The sequence below is a fragment of the Dromiciops gliroides genome, chromosome 1, assembly GCF_019393635.1.
Source record: "Dromiciops gliroides isolate mDroGli1 chromosome 1, mDroGli1.pri, whole genome shotgun sequence".
Taxonomy (NCBI): Eukaryota; Metazoa; Chordata; class Mammalia; order Microbiotheria; family Microbiotheriidae; genus Dromiciops; species Dromiciops gliroides.
In genome coordinates this window covers 73,135,480-73,155,140 of record NC_057861.1, presented here as the reverse complement: position 1 = coordinate 73,155,140, position 19,661 = coordinate 73,135,480, and the positions used below count along the sequence as shown (strand labels likewise).

Sequence of the window (19,661 nt, the reverse complement as noted above, 5' to 3'; positions counted from 1 at the left end):
GCTGTCTGTGTTACATCACTTCTCAAGGTTCTAGGGCTAACCTTGAGGGGACTGGGGAGTGTCTTTCTAATGCTATAACTCACGAGCACCCAAGGGTATGCTTCCCCTATTATTATCAGTTGATATCTATTAGCCAAATTCAAGTAGCTTTTAGAAATAGGTATCACAGTAGCATAGTTGGTACAAAATGTCATCTTCCTCCCTCCCACCACATCTGGGACATTCTTTCCCAGAAAGACACAGAGTCCCAGGGAAAGTGGGTTTACATTTAAGAGCAATGTGGCAAAGAAGATAAAAATCCACAGCTTCTCAAAGGCCTTTTTGTTAGCTCTCAGATTGTTCCCCTTAGTTATCATGTAGCTTTTCTGCCAGGCTCTTTGTCTTTTTTCATCACATCTTTTCTATCTCTAACTCCTGAAAACAGATTCCATCACCAACCACTTCTGCCCAGGGATGCTGCTAGGGCACTGATGAAAAGTCCAAATCCCCTGGTTCCCCCAAAGTTGACATGGTCCTCCTCTGGTCGAAGGTAAAGAGACCAAGCCTTGCTTGTTTCCTCCCTTTGTCCTAAGCAACAATCCTTTGTCAGGGGCTGTGCTGAAAAGTTTCCACCCTCAACTAGCAAAGCTACCAGATGCTCAAATCCTTTGGCTCCAAAATGGTTTGCTATTTTATAGATGACCTACAGCCGTGACCCAGTCACAACCACTCAGAATATATCCCTGTGTGATGTCATTCCAATTCATTCAGTGGTTTTCAAAGACATCCAAATTGAGCAAGGACCTGTTTTACACCTAGCCTAAAGCCTATGATTGATTAAAGAAGTGTTCTCATCCAGTTAAGGTATCAGAGAGTAGCACTTTGACTCTCAAAACTAGCCTAGATAATCAGCCCATTCCTCCAATCCTTATACATGTAAGGCAACTGAAGCTAAGAAAAATGAAGTGACTTGCATAGGGTCACACAGCTAGTATAAGAGTTGAGATTCAGAACTAGATTTTCTGATCCCAAGTTCTGTCCTCTTTCCATTATACCAAAGCTCCCTCTAAACTCTGTGGGAACATGAACCTGATATACATTTGTAATAGAAGTAATACTTGATGCTGAACATGTGTTTTGGCCCTTTGTTAAAAGGTAAGCACAGCAGAGGAGCAACTTCTGGTTAGTCCTTTGGTCCCAGTGAACGAGGATTGCAGCAAAGAGAACTGCCTACTGAGAAAATTGGTCATGGGAGGAATAGACTTGTGGAAGGCTCTTCCCACCCAGTGTTCTACAAGGTGGGGAGATTTCTTTTCTTTCTCTAAGCTCCTTGTAGAGAGTGGTAATAGCAATCTGAAGGCTGAGCATATGGCATCAAGGACATGTATTGTCTATGTGGACCTAAGTCTTTGGTTGCCTTCTTTTGTGTTTCTGCTTCACAAAAACAGAATTTGAGAGTTGGAAGTTGGGAATTTATTGTGATTTGGGGACCCTGCCTTTGGGCTGAGATTAAAAAGCCTTAGGCCCTCAGGGTTTTTCTCAGTGTGAGATGGGCTGGCACCCCTCCCCCTCAGCTTCAGCAGCTGAGCTGAGAAGCCCTGTGGGTCTTGGAGCCTTAGGGGGTACCAGCAGGGCCAGACAGCCTTGGAAAAGCCCCAGCTCCCTTGGCTCTGAGGGGATCTGCCCTGGAAATCCCAGGCTTGCCCCTGCTGTTTGGAGGCCCAAGGGTGCACAGCGAGGGGTCATGGCCCCCTCCAGCCCTCCTGGAGACCCGGTAGCAGCCCTAGGGCAGCTAACCAATTAGCTTGATGTGTGTAGGGGCTTGGCCTTTTATATACAGGGAAGTTAGACAGTGGAGGGGGGGAGGATGCTAGAAGAAGGTCAGGTCAGTACAGAGGAGGATAAGGAGATGCAGAGAGGACTAAGGAAACGGTATGGAGAGGAGTCGGATGCTAAGGAGATGCAAGGAAGGACACCAGAGAAATGGTATGGAAAGAGAGGGGGCTTGCAGTTAGATGGTGAAGGAGAATGCTACAGAGACGCTGAGAAGTCATATTTTACTTTTGCTGCCTTTATCCCTAAGTTTATTCACCTAAATAAATCCTTTGTTGTTAAATGGAAAGAGGCTGTTTGCTTATCAATTTGGGAGAAGCAGTTGTGAGAATTTTTAAATGGCCCTAGCAGACTGGCTTAGGCAATTAATAGCAGTCAGATAGCCAGCCAGTCAAAAGTCCACAGATTAGGCCCAGTTAGTTAAAATATTTTTACATTTGAATGGTAACCCAGATGGGACTTACGGCCCAGATATAATTTTTTTTAATGCCTTTATTCTTTTTTTTTTTTTTTGCGGGGCAATGGGGGTTAAGTGACTTGCCCAGGGTCACACAGCTAGTAAGTGTCAAGTGTCTGAGGCCGGATTTGAACTCAGGTACTCCTGAATCCAGGGCCAGTGCTTTATCCACTGTGCTATCTAGCCGCCCCAAGATATAATTTTTCATATAGCCCACAGTTATAAAATTTACAGATTAGGATAAGTTATTTATTTTTTTTTTACTCAGAAGGGACCAACTCAGTGACCATTGAACCTAAAGGTTTGAACATACCTTGACAAGTGGTCATCCAGACTCTGAAGACTTCCAGGGAAGGGTAAAGCCATTTTGGACAGCTCTAATTGTTAGGAAGGTTGGTTTTTGTTGTTTGTTTTTCTGACAACAAGCCTATATTTGTCTCTGCAATTTCCAGAGTTCCTGGTTTCTTGAGTCTGTGTTGGCTGCCCAGCAATGAGATGATTCCTGCAATGATACTCTGCTTCTGGAAGGAAAATTAGGTTTACCAGCAAAAGGACATTTCCGTTGAAAGTATTAAGAAAGCCCAAGTCACGCCTGGTCATCCAGGATATCTGAACATTGTGAGTTAGTTACTCAGTGCAAGTCTGAGATGAAAGTGAAATTTCTGTTTCTGCTGTCCCACAAAATTGTCTTTATCTTTCTGGGGAGCATGATGGTAGTGATGGGTTTTTGGTTTCAGCATTTGTTAATATGTTCTTATGAGTCTTCTGTTTTAAGGTGTTTGGGTTTTGTTTTGTTTTTTGTTTTGGAGGAAATAAATGTCACTAACCTCATATCAATTTTTTTTTATATTGTGTATCTTTTTACAAAGCTCCTTGTTAATCTGTTTTTTTTTTAAGTGAACCTCTATAGTGAACCATTCTCTTTTAGAGATTTCTCCTGAAGTTCTACTCCTAGGGAGGAAGAATAAGCAAGAGAGAAAAGAAAATCTTGACTCCTTTTTGGGGGAAATCAGGTTACTCTCAGGATGAATAGACTCTCTTAGTGTCCAGTTTTCTGAGAGGGGTTTCCCTAGTCTATGGTGCTCACACTCAATAAACATTTGTTGAATTGGATTGGATTCCCTGCCCATTCCACCACTGAATTCATTAAATATTTGTTTAATTAATTTAATTGCCAGAGGGGCGACTGCTATTTCAGGTACTAGGGGTAATCCTGTGGGTAGATATGCTCCTAACACTGGAGCTCATAAGCCACCATTGATGGGCTTCCTCTTAACAATCATCCAGTAGACTAAATTAGCTTTTAGACAAGGCATTTACTCAAATGGCATAGCAAGAACAGTAGTTACAAAGCTTTTCCCCAAAAAAATATGGGATGCACTCTCCCACAAATACACATAGACTCTGTTAGGGACAAGCAGACATAAATTTAAAGTACAGTGTAGTGAGGCACACACATAGGGAACACATGTAGCCAAGGCAATTCACAATTCTGGAGTACCAGGGATTTCATGTCCTTTTTTTCCCCAGAGTCCTCGATCACTGCAGGACAGCATTGGTAACAGTGATGAACAAGTCATTCCACTGCTTGACTGATTTCTCCTAGGGTACAACACTTCTGTTGGATGGGCTGTTTAAGCTATGCTTGTCACTCATTCGGTAAGATGTCTCGAGTGGATAATGCAATTTGCTTCCAGGTTTATCAAGTTGTTTTGCTGTTGAGCCAGTCCCTCACTGGGCTTGTGTACTGACTAGCATAAGTCTCTTGGCCACCGGGCAGCTGTTGCCAGTCTGGTCTGAGCAGGTTGTTTGGTTGCAGTGTTCTTCATAGAAAGTAACATCTCTGCTAGACAAGTAAAAGGATGTTCTGATTCAAATCCTGGTTCAAATCAAGATTCCCTCAGTGAGGAACCTCATCCTAACTTATGAAGGCCAACCAGTTCACTTGATGGATCCCCACTGGGGTCTTATGTAGCTCAGTGGTTGGGAACAAAGGCATAGGGTAGTCTGTATTCATACAAACCTCAGGCTCTTTCAGAGCTGGAGAGTACTTTATTCTTCAATGTCCCTGTCTTTCTGCTCTTCTAACCTTCAGCTAGACTCCTTACAACAGAATCCAATTTAGAACCGCAAGTGACCTTCCAGCTCATCAGGCCAATCATTTTATAGATGAGAAATCTGAGGTTCAAAGGGGCTTACCTCGGTGCTTTGCCCAAGGTAATACACACAGGAGGTAGCAGAGCTGGGAATCGTAACCCACTTCCCCACTGGACTGATTAAGACTGAAGCTCCCAGGCTGAGGGAAGGACTAGATGACTGGAGGATGGTGGACAGAGTACGACCTATTTGACCCAGCACAGTCCTTATTGAAGATGTTCCACTGAACCACATTCAGTGTCTCCTCCTTTCTCTGGTGGCAGTTACTGTCCCAACTGTGCCTCCCCCCCCCCCCAAGTTACTGTGGGAGGGAAGTCTGTGCATATCAAAAGACAAGCATGTCCGTATAAGGATTGGAGGTGGGGATCATCAAAAGCTGGAACAAGATGTTCAGCTCTGACCAGGGGGGCTATCTAATTGTAAATAAGGCAGCTGTCTCCTCAGTCTCATGCACCTGGATGGTGCCCAGCAGCTTCTTCCTTTTTAGTAATTCATTCTTTACCTCGGCTGTAATTCTGTCATCCTCAACACTCATGCATTATGTCATGAACAACCTACAGAACATCTGCAGACCAGTTCTCCTCCTTAGAGGATCCTGTTGCTGGGGACCTACCCTTTCTTCCTCTTGCTACACCACAAACACTGCCAGACTGCCTCTTTGGTGTGAAGACTTGGTTAGCAGTGTGCTGTGGCAAGACAAGAGAAAGTCCCTGCCTTCAAGGTTTATACCGTGGTTAAGGAGACCTCTCTCTCTCCTTTTCTGAGTAAGATGTGAGATGTTGGGGCCCCAAATCTGAACCTAACCAGAGGCTGGCATCAGAGACTCTGGAAGAAGCTGATTTACAGAAAGAAGGCTTGCTGGACTTGAGTGGGAAATGAAAAGGAGAGGGCAGTGTTTCTTGGGGACGGGAAGTGATACTGTGATGACTAACTACACCCCCATCCATATCCAGCCTAGATTCACTTTAGAGCCTGGGGACCCAGTGTGAGGAAAGGGGAAAAAAAGAGGGAAGGAGGGAGAAGGGGAGGCAGGGGGAGGTAGGCTAAAGTAAAAGGGAAGATGGAGCTCAAGACTTAAGACCATTCTGCCTTATCTAGCCTGAGTGACCAATTCCAGGGAGGGGTAGATCCTGTGCCTATGTTTTAATCTTTGAAAACAAGAACATTTATTTGTAGCTTCCTCTGGTTGGTCCTTAAGACCAGGGACCTAAACCTTTTTCCTGGGTCAACTCAGCCTAGCTCAAAAGGGACCCCTAACACTTCTATTTACGCAGATGAAGCTCGTGTTGGCAGAAGGAATGTGGGTTTACTTGTGAGTAGAGCAGGGCACTGAGAGTACAGTTCGGGGGAGGGAATCTGCACTGGGGTTGAAGGCACAATGGAGATGACAGAGGGCTTAGAAGAGCTACACCCTGAAGATTCTCCATTATGCTCAGGTTCCTAATCTTAGTCCTTCCCTATCCAAAATGGAACCTGCCAAAGAAGGAAGAGGGATAGAGGGGGGTGAGGAGAAAGGCAGAGGAAGAGGGTTAAGGCCTCTTGGAGAGAAGGCAACAACATCAAGTTTCCCCCTCATTGGTCCTGAGGCAATGGAGGTGTGTTTGTGGGAGAAGGGGAGACTGGGGCAAGGCACAAGGCAAATGGCCTAGGGAGAGAGCACAGCTTGGCTGACCCCCTCATTCCCAGCTCTGAGGGAAGGAGCTGACAAGAGGTCACAGTGTTAGGTCTCCTCATTAGCTGAAGTGTCTTTGTTTTCAGAGTTTTAAACTTGTATGTGATAGAGGAGTAGCTAGGCAGCCCCTGCCATACAGCCCCTGGGCACCATCTGGCATTGGGAAAAATGTTGAGGATGGCACCTATGGCCCTTCCCCATGGGTCGCAGAGGGTTAAAGATGGCCTTGCTTTCCCCAGGACTGAGGATGATGGAGAGTGGGGGAGATGGTCTCCAATCACTGCGTAGGCCTAACAGTAAGGCCCCAATCAGTTTTCTCACTCCCACAGTGCAACAGATGAGCCCGGGTTGACCATGGTTGCTCTAGGCCTCCCTCCTTCAGCAAACACTAAACACAGAGGGTGCTTGACTTCTGTATTTCTCATGGAATGTCCTGAGGAGAGGAACAAGGTTCTGGAAGGTCGGGCGAAAGGAGGCTTCAGATTCCCAGCAATTCTTCATGAGAAGATAGATCTAGCAGGGAGAGAATGGGGGCAGGGAGGAGGGGCATGTTAGACCCCACATTTTCAGGTTGGGTTCATCTACCAGAGTTTGGGACTATGGAGGATTGTGTCCCAGCTTATGGGAGGGTTTGGGAGGACTCTGCAGTCCCGTCCCCCAAATCTGAGCAAGGCCTTACCTTCCAATGTTGAGGGTTATTGAGGTAGATATTTTGTACTCAGTCACCACAAGTATGAAAACTCAAATGTGTGTGGGAGCAGGGGAAGTGGTGAGTGACACACCGAGAAGGGTTGAAATCTACCAGTATCTTCATCAGTGGTGATGCAATTGTATCTTTTTTTGGTGAGACAATTGGGGTTAAGTGACTTGCCCAAGGTCACGCAGCTAGTGTCAAGTGTCTGAGGCCGGATTCAAACTCAGGTCCTCCTGACTCCAGGGCCAGTGCTCTATCCACTGTGCCACCAAGCTGCCCCTCAGTTGTATCTTAATATAAGGGAGGGTCATGGGGAGGGGGGGCGGGGCAGAACTTACATCACAGGGACAGTCCTTGGGACAAGGCAGTCTCTGACCTCTTTCTAGCAAGTCAATGAGTCTCAGCACGGTCATCTGGCCCTGGGTGACCCCAATCATTTCGATGAATTTCTGACCAGAGAAAGGGCAAAGGGTAGCTGTCACACAGGTGGATGCTGCTATAGAGTATGGAGGGAAGGGTGGGCAGGGGTCCAAGGCCAGGTTCTCACCGAGGGGGGGCTCTGATTGCAGTCACAGCGGGTCAGCAGCTCATAGAGGGTGACCCCAAAGGACCAGACATCGGAGGCATAGTAGAACTTACATTCCTTGAGGCACTCCATGGCATACCTATGGGATACTGGGGATGATACTCAGGCCATTGGGAGGGGAAATGGGAGGTACCCAATAGGTGTGGCAGGAGGAGAGGGAAAAGACACAGGGAACCTAGTGTTCAAACAAAAGCCTTAACCCTTGCTCCCTCCCACTGCCCCCCAAACCTCTTAAACTCTTGGGCATGGGAGTAATGGCAGTATGCGAGATTAATCCCCCTCTCTGTGCCCCTGGTCACCAGAAGACAGGGCTGTCTCCATCTTCCCGGACACAGTAGTAATCATGACCCTCTGGCACAGCCTTGGCCAGGCCAAAGTCCCCAATCTTGACAGTGTTGTCATTCTCCAGAAGGACATTTCGGGCTGCCAGGTCCCGGTGGATGTAGTGTTGAGAATGGAGGTAGGCCATGCCCTAGAGGATGGGAGGGGCACCAGAAGGAAGCTGGGGTCACAGGGCCCAGGGCCCATAGTTCCCTCCCTCCCCCCACCTCACAGGGGCCTCACCTCGCAGATCTGCTGAGCAAATAGTAGAATCTGGGCCAGCCCCAAGCTATGTTTGGGGAGGTAGTCCCTCAAGCTGCCCAGTGGCACATACTCCATGATCAGCTGGACCATCTTTTCCCCTGAAAAACCCATCCCAGGAGAAGGGTATGAGGGAGAGAGGAAGAAGTAAAGTAGAGTGGAAAGAACACTGGGTTGGGAGTCAAAGGACCTAGGTTCCAATGCTGGCTCTGCCCCTCACTACCTGGTGTGACACTGGGCAAGTCACAACCTCCCTGGGCTTTAGTTCCCTGATCGGTACAATGAGGGGGGTGGAAGAGATGCTCTCTAAGGGTCCTTCCAACTCTAGTTCAAATCTTCATTGTCTTTCAGAATGTGACCTCGGGCAAACCTCTTCCATTTTATGGGTCAGAGTTTCCTGATCTGTAGAATGAAGGGGCAGAACTAGGCAGTTTTTGAGATTCCTTCCCAGCCCTAAAGCCTGTCATTCAAGGTCTGTGATTCCAGGGTCATTTCTGCCACCTGACCTTGGTCACTGCAGCAGCCCTTATACTTGACGATGTGCTCGTGGTAGAGTGTCCGAAGGATCTCGATCTCCCGTTGCCAGCTGCTCAGGAGTTGGGAGCTGCAGCCAGCTTTGAGAGATTTCACAGCCACCATCTCACCTGTCCCATCATTAGTTGGGTCATAGCAGTAGAGGCTCACCTTGCCAAAGTGGCCCTGGAGAGAGGGAGGGAAAGAGAGGGAGGAACTAGCTCCAGGCCAGACTGTACCAGGTTAGGGGCACTTGAAGCCCTTTACGGTCATCCACATATGCTTCCTCCCCATCCTTACGCACCTCTCCCAGGTCTCGGATCTTCTTTAGGTAGCGCTTCTGAAAAACAGTAGGGTCTGAGGCTGGGAAGTCAGGGCTCACAGTGGTGATGTCAGCGAGATCTGGAAAATATCATGGGCCCACGGAAAAGGGGTTCAAGAGAGACAAGGAAAAAGTTGTGGCACGTAAGTTCACTAGCCTCTCCACGCTACCCAAATCTTGGGCCTAGTTGGGCCTTTCTGACTGGGGTCCTAAGGAAGAACCTTCAGTTGTCTCAAGAGGGCTTGTGTAAGTGCCTATTCATCTAGGCAGAAACCAGGGATGACCAGACAGTGGATCTCCTTTTGTGACTGGTACTTAGTAGCTGCTTAACATTTCTTTGTCTAATGGGAGGAAAAAAAGTAACCAAGAGTGAGGGGAGGGGGTATGTCAGCCTTACTTTGGGGCTGCAGCTGTGTGAGGTCACGGAGGATGGTGCGAAAGGAGGGGCGCTGGCTGGCCTCATAGGTGAGGCACTGGCTGATGAGGGTAGCCAGTTCCTTGCAGGAGGGCTCAGGGAGCCGGTGTCTCTTCTCATAAAAGCGCTCCTTCTGTAGGGTGAGGGTGAGATATAAAGGGAAGGCCTTAGCTCCTGGCAGGGCTGAGGACCAGGTTCCATTTTGACCTCCTATTCTGTTTACTCAGGAACATCCCAGATGATTGAGGACAGGGTGTGAGGAAGACCATAATAAAGACAGTGAGACCCCAAGGAGGGGGCAAGACTAAGGTTCGGGGGAGGGGTCGTACCTCAGAAGGGCTACGACCCTGTAGAGGCGCTTCCCCATCAAAACAGATCTCTAATAGTGTCGTTCCAAAGCTCCACTTGTCGGCAGCTGTGCTGAGGCCGGTCCCACTGGGTACACACTCGGGGGCAATCCAAGGAATGCGCTCTACCCTCTCTGGGGGGCCAGAGTCAGAGGTCAGAGCTTTTGTACCTGTAGCCTGCCTTCAGGGGAGATGGGCACTAGGGGCAATGATTCCTTTCCCAGTCCCCCTTATCCTCACCCTCCCTGGAGAGGGCAGTGACGCTGACGCCAGGATCACTGAGCTTGATGAAGGGCTGAGTGCCATCCCCAAGACCACGTCTTGCCAGCAGAATGTTCTTGGCACAGACATTACCGTGAACCAGGTTCTTATCCTCCTAAAGAGTTATATCAAGAGAAGAGGGTCATTCCCACAGATGCTAAGTCTAGAGGTATCAGCCCCTAGGTGGTGTGCATTCAGGACACATCTCACACAGAGTGTGCGGTTTCTGGTTTGGTTTCCAAGTTGGAGAGAGATAATACGCCTTCAAAACAACTAATTTTGTTTTGGCTTCTCCTTGCCCAGCCCCCAGCTTCACTGGCACCCCCAAACCCTAGGCCAGGCACCTACTAGGTAGCTGAGAGCGCTGGCAAGCTGCTGGGCCACAGTGATCTTCCAGGCCACAGGCACGTGGCCCTTCTCCCGGCGTAGACATACGTCCAATGGCCCATGTTCCACATGTTCTGCCACCATGATGTCTATAATGGGTGAGACCAAATACTCACATCTAGGGGCAGTTAGGGCCAGAAAGGGGAAAAATCTCTGACCAGGGCCTTTGGAGATAGAGGCTCAAGGAACAGAGAGGGCGAGAAAAAAATGGATGGGAGAAGGGAGTAAATAATAGAGGAGATACTTACTCTCAGAGCCCCGGACACAAACGCCATGAACAAAGGCCAAGTGGATATGGGATACCTGGCTCATTAGGCTGGCAGTCTCGAAAAATGCCTGGGGGAGGTACAATAGGAATGCATGGGGATACACGATGCCAAACAGGAGATGCTCTAACACACAATGTTTCCCCCAGTTTCCTCTCACCAGAGCAATATCCTGGTGACTTGGGTCCAGCACCTTCAGCACTACTCGATGCTCCCGATGGTTGTTGTTGGGTTCTGTGGAGATGTTCTCTTCTTCCTCATCCTCAGCTCCCAGTCCACCCCCAACACGCAGGAGTCCCTCATAAATGTTGGTTCCGGTGCCCTGGCCCAGGTGACCCAGCTGGGGTGGGAGGTGGGGGATGGGGTGGGGCGGGAGGGGAAGAAGAGAGGGACCACATCAGTACAAATGCAGCACAGTCCATCCTATCTGAACTAGGAGCCTTACTTAGCTCCAAGAAACCTTATTGTTTTGTCTACCCCACCACTCAAACCCAAAGCAAGAGATCTGGATGTGGCACAAGTGACCCAACAAGGCATCTCGGGTGTCCCAAGAAACAGGAGCACCTGACCCACCTGGGTGATCTCTTCCTTGCGGATCTGATGGAAGCTGAGCTGGGACAAGTTGAGTGGTTTGGGGCCCTCCTTAGGACGCTGTCGGGTGATGATCAGGTTGGACATTTCTGGGGGAAACGGCGGTGAAGAGACATAATCAAGACAGAAGTCTTATCTCTAATTTCACCAGGAGAAGCCTTGAGAATAAGAAATTTCCCAATGCTCCTATAGGGAAGCAGCCTCCCCACCCCCTCACCTCCAGAAAAGAACATCACCAGCCCATGGTGGGGGTGAATGGCTTTGCCACATTCCCCCAACATCCACCCCTCCCTGCCTGCTCCTGGCTGTACCTCCTGCTCGAGGCAGGCAGCATTTGCTGAGGGTGAAGCTCTCCAGGCTGGAACCAGGACCAGAGCCAGAGCTGGATCGCAGCGTACAGCCTTGCAGGGCAGCAGTAAGCTCACGCACACTATGAAAGGCTTGATCCCAGCCTTCCAGCTGGAAGCTCAGGCCCCGCTCTTCAATGCGGAACTGCTTGTAACGGAGACCCTGTGCTCCAGAAGCCTGTGGAAGCATTGAGGAGTGAGCAGTCTGGCTCCCATGGGAAAAAAAGGGACAGGCCCTCCTATTCCCTGAACCGTGAGACCTTTACCTGGTCCTTCCGGGCCACGGTCAGGATGAGGCGGTGGAAATCAAAGGAACTCCAGCGGATAAGGTAGAGACCGTCTTCTACCTCCTCTCGCTTCAGTTTGGACAGCACATAAGGCTCCCTGGAATATTAGAAAGGAGGAAGCAAGCAAAGTTTGGGGAAACTTTCCCCTCTGCCCCATGAGTCTTATTCCCACAGTGACACAGCCATACAATAACGGTTACATAAAAGACATTCTCTCTCTCTCCCTCTCGAAAATGTGTGCACACACATACACTCACATGCCTGCACACAATCACACACGTGTGCACGCGGGTGCTTGCCAAAACACTCACTGCAGGGGCCCATGGATGCCGTTTTGAATGCTCATCACCAGCCTCGGGGGGGCCACCTCGTGGCAGAGGTAGTGGCTGGAGTCTGCTGTCAGCCTGAAGTAGCCATCCACCAGGGACACCAGAGAGAGGGCCACCATAGGGGAAGGGAGAGCCAGTTCCTGGGGATGGGGAAAGGAGACATTAGCAGGGCTTTTCCCATTAGAAAAGCCTCCAGCAGTCCCACCCCAGGCCTTCCTGGCCCACTTCCCCTGCTCTAGCCCCCACCAGGCACTTGTTGTCCTGACGATGGATGCTGACGTTCTTCTCCTTGATCACAACGTGAGTGATATCTTGGAAGTCACAAAAATATGTCCAGGGGGTCTCTTTCTTCCCAGTGGGCAGCTGGCTTGGTTTCCGGCTCTCTGCCTCCCGGGCCTTGGCCTTCTTACCAAAGGAGCTTCGAGAATGGTTGATTTCTAAGTCAGAGTCCTGAAAATCATTGATAGAGAGATGAGAGCACTGGCCCTATCCAGGATGAAAAGAATCTGAGGACTCCAGAGAGGGCAGCCCTCCATGCGGGTCTGCTCACCTCCACCTGAAGAAGCCGCCACTGGATACCACCTGTACCCGTCACTAGAACCTCATGGGTAGGAGCCTGGTCAGCGAGGGAGAGAGTGGCTCCTGGTGGAACAGTAGGCCCTTGCTCACTGCTATTGACATAGCACAGATCCCTTTCAGCCTCTGTGGGCAATGCCAAGGTCAGGGCAAGATAGCGTTCTGTGCCAAAGCGTGGGGCCAGCTGTTCCAGAGTAGCCAGGTATTTGAACATAATGTCCTGTTCACTAAGATGCCCTGGACCCACTGTCTGAAGATGGAAACGTCTCGTAAACTTCTGGAAGACATTCCTCAGGCGGAATTTAGTCAGGGAATTGTTCTGCTGGATTTGTCGGCTGAAGGAGCGCGGGATGCAATCTTTGAAGCTGAGGTAGTGGGAAGTGGGGGAAGGAGAAGCAGAGGATTGGGGAAGGAAAAGGTGAGTAGGATCTGAGTGGTTCCAAGAGAAATGCTCTAACTGACCCCACACCATACCAGTCCTCTGCACATGAATACCAGGCTAAGCTACAAGAACTTTTCCTTCAGCTTCTGAGGTCTCTCAGGTCATAATGCCAGCAGCATCATCTCATCAATCCCTGTGCTCAGCATTTCCCCAATGGACCCTCTGCTTCTTCTAGAAGCTTGCCCAGGAGCTAACCGCCCTTGTTCAAAGTTCCTGAATTAGGTAACATCCTTACTGCCCCATAGAGGTGACTCTGATCCACTTATACTGTTCCCTGTACCGAGAATACTCTCACTCCAATTTTCTATCAATCTAAATTCTATCTGTTTGTTAGGACTAACAAAACTCCCCATCTTCTCTTCCGGGCAGCCTTCCCTAATAGCCCACATACGGTCTACTATCCTCAAGGTGTTTCAGGCATATGGCTGAGCTGCCCACGAGACAGGGGATCTGTCTTATATGTCTTCTGTCTCTCCTTAGGCCAGCATACTTGCTGACACCCTGAGGGACCTCCTAGTGTCTACTGGGGCCAGGTACCTGGTCTTCCTCACCACCTCTTCCAGGGGGACACCACGCTGTAGGGCAAGGTGGGAAAGGTGCAACACAGCCATGCCTAGGCTCTCATTCTTGAAGTGGTGTATCTCTGCTTCACTGTGTAGGTCCGAAAGGGATGTGACATCATTGACAAACTCAAACTTCCCCTGGGGGAAGAGTATAGAGTGGGATGAATGACCCAGGAGAATACTCCCAAACCCTCCCTCTTTCTCCTACCTGACCCTTCCAGAAAGGTTAAGATCTGCTGCACAGATCTTAATAGGAAAAGACAGATCAAGGTCTGGCAAAACAGTTTGGAAAAACTTATGAGGGAAAGCAGGGGAGCTGGATCACTAGCAGCTGAATCCTCCAGTGACCCCAGCAAACAATTCCCTGGGGTTTTCCCACCTATCCCTCCATATCTTGCCCTCAGGGTAATACTTCCTCCCCCTCCCCCAACCTGTTCGTAGAGGTACTCGAAGGAGGCTTTGTCCAGCAAAGCACACCCTTGATCAATCCGGGCCTTGTCTTCAGAGACCTCAACACCTCGAGGCATGCTTCTGTATACAGCTGGCTCCTGGGTATTCAGGCCATGCCAATTTCGGAAGTAATACCTGTAGGGTACACGGTTTCATCCTATGGTTCTTTGCAAAAGGGAAGGAATACTTCCTTATTCTCTGTTCACCATAGCCTGCCATCCTGGGGCATGGAACTGATGGGTGAGGAAGGAACCAACACTCCACAAAGGACTATCACCTATAGCTCCTCTTGATTCTAGTCCCTCAAATCAAGAAGAAATAAAGAACAGAAAGCCTACTCCACCCCTCTTCAATTTCCAGGGAACAGGCCAGGCCACAGCCCATGTCTCTAAGTTTACTCCAGTGGGCAGGCTACTGACACACATAGTATGGGACAGTACGTGTCCATCCCCTCTCCTCCCAATAATGAGAAAAATTGGCCACCAAAGGAAGCTGCTCTTCCAGCCTAGAGCCTCAGCTAAGAACCACCACTTCTTGAGGATGCCCCTAAAGGTTCTTTGTGGGAATTTTCCTTGAAGAGCCTGCCGCCGGGGGCAGCTAGGTGGTGCAATGGATAAAGCATTGGCCCTAGATTCAGGAGGACCTGAGTTCAAATCAGACCTCAAATACTTGACACTTACTAGCTGTATGACCCTGGGCAAGTCACTTAATCCTCATTGCCCCACCAAAAAAAAAAAGAAAAAAGAAAAGAGCCTGCTGCTTCTGGGGGAAAGGCCTCTGTCATAACCCCATCCCCCAAGCCCAAAGCTTGGGGAGCTGCTGCTACCTCATTCGAAACTGCAGAGTCTGGTTGGTGTCCTTGGTGATCTCAAAGAGGTGGTTAGGAGGTAGCCAGATTTGGGCTTGGATGTCATATAATGCAAAGAGGTTGTAGCAGAGTGGGGTGATCCCTGGAAACAAGAATAAAGGAGAAAAGAAGGTCATTAGAGTGTCTCTCTCTCTCTCTCTCTCACACACACACACACACACATACACACACCCTTTCCCCTCTCCAAGCCAAAAGTGAGAGTGGGAGAAGAAATCTCCTTAACAGCCCTAACTTTTTGTTGTTTTCTCCGAGGTAGGCAGAGCTAGTGGTAGAATAGGGAGGCAGGAGTCAAATCCTAGAGCTTTGTACAGGTACCATAGAACCCTCCACAGGATGCGGCTGCTGGGACTAGTGGCTTTGTATCTTCAGAAAAAGACTTTCTCTTGGAAAGCCTCTAGAATCCAGGGCCCTGAGGCCATACCACAAGCCTTTCCTGAATCCTGGGAGAGGTAGATGGAACAATACTTGCCCTACCAAAGGCACTGACGCCAACTTGGTAGGACACAGGCCCTGTTGTACTGCCCAGGGAGTCTCTTTCCCAACCTTCCCACCCTAACTCCCCTCATCCATCCATTTCACTAGGAGAATATCCTGGGGGAGGAGGGGGAAGCTGCTTTTCAGCAGAATTCAAAACTACAGTGCTTCCTTATCCCTAAAACACTAAGTGCTCATGTCTCTTACTTCAAACCCTACTCACCCACTTTCTGTGCAATGTGAATGCAGACTTCCTCTGCCGTCATGGTGCCCTGGTTATAGGTCACATACTGGTCACCTCCATTGCTCCAATGGAGGAGAACTTTGAGCCCACTGCTGCTAGGGTGGCCCCAGTCTCCATCAGAGTCACTGTGTTTTGCAGCACAGTGACATAGTGGCATCTTGATCTTCTGCCAACTGAAGGGGCACTTTAGGCCCCACACTCCAAAGCTCTCTCCACCCAGGTTGGCCTAGCCTAGGAGTTAGGAGAAAAGGAGGGAAAACAAATGGGAAATCATTGCTTGGAATCATGGAAAGACCACTGGACTTGGGTGTCTAAAGACCTTGGTGTGAGTATCAGGTCTGACACTTACTAGATATATGACAGATTAAAGTCATTTCATGTCTGATCTTGTTTCTGAAAAATGAAGGGACTGGGCTAGATCTTTAAGAGGCCTGCCTTCTCTGTTATTCTTTCTTTCTTTCTTTTTTTTTGCAGACAATGGGGGTTAAGTGACTTGCCCAGGGTCACACAGCTAGTAAATATCAAGTGTCTAAGGCCAGATTTGAACTCAGGTCCTCCTGACTCCAGGGCTGGTGCTTTATCCACTGTGCCACCTAGCTGCCCTCTGTGAATCTAATCATGGATTGCAGACATTATGATAAGAAGTAGCTAGTTTGTCAGTAGAAAACCACACTTGGAAACAGCTGGAATTCTCTATAAGCTAAGCCATTCTTAGCAAGCCTTCCTCCCATGAATGTATGCCAGATCTAACCCCTCTATTCCCAAATTAAATTTTCTAGAAGCAACATCAGTCCTATCCTAAAACAGTAGAAGGTAGCATCTTCAGACAGTATAGGGCATGATACCCAAGGGCCCAGAACTGAGGATGAATGGGGTCCACTACACTAGGCTTTCTCAGAATGAAGATAGCCCCCCCACAAGTAGACAGACACCTCGGTCTACTTTATCACCTAGATTTCCTTGCAACCCTGAGATGTATAGGCAAACTCATACCCTACCACTCTTCTAAGTCTAATTCTAAACTCTTAGAAACCCTAATCTTTTTTTTTTTTTTTTTTTTGCCCAGGGTCACACAGCTAGTAAGTGTAGAGTGTCTGAGGCTGGATTTGAACTCAAGTACTCCTGAATCCAGGGCTGGTGCTTCATCCACTGAGCCACCTATTAGCAACCCTATCTTATCACAAAGGTTCAGGCACCTGAGAGATGATGGGGGTAAATCAGGCAGAGGTTCTAGAAACTGAGGTTTAGGAAACCTAAAAGAGAACATCCCCACCCAACACTACACAATCTAACTAGCCAGGGTCCTGACATCAAAGAGCTGAAGACAGAAATTCTCAGCTGTTTGGCTGAGAAAGGCTCAGGTTGTCCCAGGTAGACAAGCCTATTCCTGGGTGAGAACACTGGACTTCACCAGGACATGAGCTTCCCCTGCTAATTCTGTTCAATGTTCATCAGTCCTAAGCCCATCTCCCGAGAATCAAGGGAATATCCTGAGTCATACTGAATATATCTCCAGATGAATCCAAGAGAGAAACATTGCTCTTAATACTTAACTCAGGAAATGTTCCTGTTCCCTAAGGAGGCTCATTCCCACAGGGTCCATTCTAGCAGACAGGGACTCTATGTTACATAAGAATCTATTTCCCTCACTCACAGAGCTTATCCCAGACCCTCAGTCTCCATAAAAGAGCTTCCTCTTGCCTGGAGGACCCCTTGACACTAGAGTATGGGAGCATGTGACTTTTACCCTACTTCTAGCTCTCACACCAACACTCTCTAGACTGTTGTAAAACTAAACATTAGTCACAGTTCATCCTCCTATTACTCCTTAGTCTTCTTCACTCTAAAACACTCAATTTAATAATTTGGAAAACAAGCATAACTGAACTGGTCAAAGGGTTTCTGAGACAGAGAATGATTCACATGGAGGGTTAGGATCAGTCACCGAAGAAGTGAAAGAAAGGTTTTTCAGGGGAGGAGCTCCTGCCCAAATACTAGATGTATGCAAAGACAAGAGAGACAGCAGCACGATTCCTTGTAGCCAGTAAGTGCTTAATGGCTGCTTCTTGGATTGGATTAGAGGGTATATACATAGGGCACTGGTCCAGCTTGGAGGGAAGTGGAACCAAAGCCAGAGCCCAGATCAGGAGATAGCTGCAGAGCAGGATCAATGGAGGTAATATCTTAGATACTACAGGCCTCATCACTGATGCTTCCCAACGAACATTCATATTCCCACTCATCAAATGCTATCCTTCCTCCCATCTCCCCACAATGTCCACCTACATACCCCTGGTCTGCCCCCCCCCCCCCCGCCCTTACTGCCCATCCCGGCCACTGCCGGCACTGTCTGCTCTCATCCCAGGCAATGCCTCCCTTGTCTGAGCCTACTCCAGCAACTGTTCCCACTCTCCGAGCCCATCCCAAGCACTGACCCCACTATCAGTCTATCTCAGTCGCCGCCCCCGCCCAGTCATTGCCCACCCTGGACACCTCCTCCCTTGGTGCCCTCCCCGGGCACCGCCCCCTCAGTGCCAGCCGGAGAAGGCAGCGCTTTCTTGGTCACAGCTCCCACCGCCCTGGGGCCACACAATCCCCTGGGAATCCCACACAGCAAACCCGCCGGACTCCCGGGGCCTCTAGGGCCGCGCTGCTCCCTGACCTCGGGCCTGAGCCCGGACTCACCTGTCAGCGCCCCACTTAGCTTAGCCCAGCCCGGACCCGGGTGCAGTCCTCGGCCGCCGCCGCAGCTGCCACTAGACCCTCTGACTGACAGGGCCTCCCTAGTCGGGCAGCCGAGAGCCCGCATCCCATTGGTCTCCTGCAACAAGTTCACCCATTGGTGGCTGCTATAGAGCTTTCTCATTGGGGGTGCGGCGGCGGTCATTTCACTGGTCTCGCCTGCGCACCTGGTACTCGGCGCTGATTGGCTGGATCCTCCAGAAGGCGATTGCAGTGATTGGTCATCAGAAAGAAGGCGGAAAAGATGGACGGGGGCTTGGTGGGGAGGGGGCAAGCTAGGGCTATTTCCTCTCTAAGAGGTGGGCGGTCCCTGAAGTTCTCCCTCCGCAAAATTAGAAGAATGGGCAGGGCGATGGGGGAATGAATCTTCTGAAAGGACTTTCTTGGCACGCCCTGATAAAGAACTTCTCAATGTCCCCATTTCCTGGAGGATCAAGTTCAGACCTTTTAAGAGGAAGCGTGTTTGTGCCGTGGAGAGAAGGGGAAATTGAAAATCAGAGCACTTGGAGTAAAATTCTGCCTCTGCCACTGCACCGCTCTGAGCCTCAGTTTCTTCATCTGAAAAACGGGAAGGGGGCAACTACGTGGCGCAAGCTTGAAGTCAGAAAGACGCAGCTTCCTATAAATTCCACTCTGGTCTCAGACACTTACTAGATGTGTGACCTTGGGCAAGTCACTTAACTTTGCTTGCCTCAGTTTCCTCATCTATAAAATGAGCTGGAGAAGGACATGGCAAACCACTCTAGTATCTTTGCCGAGAAAACCCCAAATGGGTCATGAAGAGTCCGACAGAACTGAAAACTACTGAACAACAAAACGGGAAGGGGATGTTGGTCTAGATGACTTTTTTTTTTGGTGAAGCAATTGGGGTTAAGTGACTTGCCCAGGGTCACACAGCTAGTGTCAAGCGTCTGAGGCCGGATTTGAACTCAGGTACACCTGAATCCAGGGCCGGCGCTCTATCCATTGCGCCACCTAGCTGCCCTGTCTAGATGACTTTTAAGGTGCCTTCCAGTTCTAATTCATTGATCCTCATCCTGATCCTAAAGTTCTCAAAAGATTTTTATCCCAACCTTTCTATCTCCTTTTCAACTCTCACTCTCTCATGCCGCTAGAACCTTCCTCGTTTACCATTGTGTCTGCTTTGTATAACTTGTGTCTGCCTATAAATGTCCGTCTTGACTCCCTCAATGGAATGAAAGCTCCTCATTTCCCTTTAGTTTTTCTATTTCAACTGTCTAGGACAGTGCCTGGCACATAATTGGAGCTTAGCAAAT

At 49.2% G+C, this 19,661-nt stretch overlaps 1 protein-coding gene and 1 long non-coding RNA gene across 3 annotated transcripts; one reads left to right on the top strand and one right to left on the bottom strand.

Annotated features, from left to right (window-relative positions):
* The first annotated feature begins 437 nt into the window (after positions 1 to 437).
* Positions 438 to 3,070, top strand: LOC122743978. The gene is made up of 3 exons (XR_006355038.1): positions 438 to 529; positions 1,135 to 1,277; positions 2,722 to 3,070. It is a non-coding gene; the product is annotated as an uncharacterized LOC122743978 (long non-coding RNA).
* A 495-nt stretch (positions 3,071 to 3,565) lies between these two features.
* TYK2 (tyrosine kinase 2) lies at positions 3,566 to 18,456 on the bottom strand. Of its 2 annotated transcripts, XM_043972325.1 has the most exons (24): positions 18,328 to 18,456; positions 15,622 to 15,873; positions 14,883 to 15,006; positions 14,038 to 14,191; positions 13,581 to 13,744; positions 12,576 to 12,966; positions 12,272 to 12,475; positions 12,008 to 12,165; positions 11,676 to 11,793; positions 11,374 to 11,587; positions 11,045 to 11,151; positions 10,632 to 10,811; positions 10,454 to 10,541; positions 10,167 to 10,294; positions 9,798 to 9,933; positions 9,540 to 9,691; positions 9,193 to 9,343; positions 8,778 to 8,875; positions 8,467 to 8,659; positions 7,943 to 8,061; positions 7,678 to 7,850; positions 7,340 to 7,457; positions 7,131 to 7,241; positions 3,566 to 6,611 (listed from the first exon to the last, which is right to left on the bottom strand). In XM_043972325.1, exons 2-24 carry the CDS (start codon positions 15,797 to 15,799, stop codon positions 6,477 to 6,479), a joined length of 3,594 nt encoding a protein of 1,197 aa, XP_043828260.1. In that variant the 5' UTR covers positions 15,800 to 15,873; positions 18,328 to 18,456; the 3' UTR covers positions 3,566 to 6,476. The 2 variants fall into 2 exon arrangements, with proteins under 2 accessions (XP_043828260.1, XP_043828264.1); XM_043972329.1 differs by lacking the exons at positions 15,622 to 15,873; positions 18,328 to 18,456 and having other exon boundaries at positions 14,084 to 14,191; positions 14,883 to 14,917.
* Between the last annotated feature and the right edge of the window lie 1,205 nt (positions 18,457 to 19,661).

Bases quoted from the DNA above. Each gene is read 5' to 3' on its own strand.
- TYK2 (XM_043972325.1), bottom strand. From the start codon at position 15,799: ATGCCACTATGTCACTGTGCTGCAAAACACAGTGACTCTGATGGAGAC. The intron at 15,007-15,621 runs GTGAGTAGGGTT...TCTTGTTTCCAG, and splicing joins TCACATTGCACAGAAAGTGG to GGATCACCCCACTCTGCTAC. The intron at 7,242-7,339 runs GTGAGAACCTGG...TTCTCTGGTCAG, and splicing joins GCAATCAGAGCCCCCCCTCG to AAATTCATCGAAATGATTGG.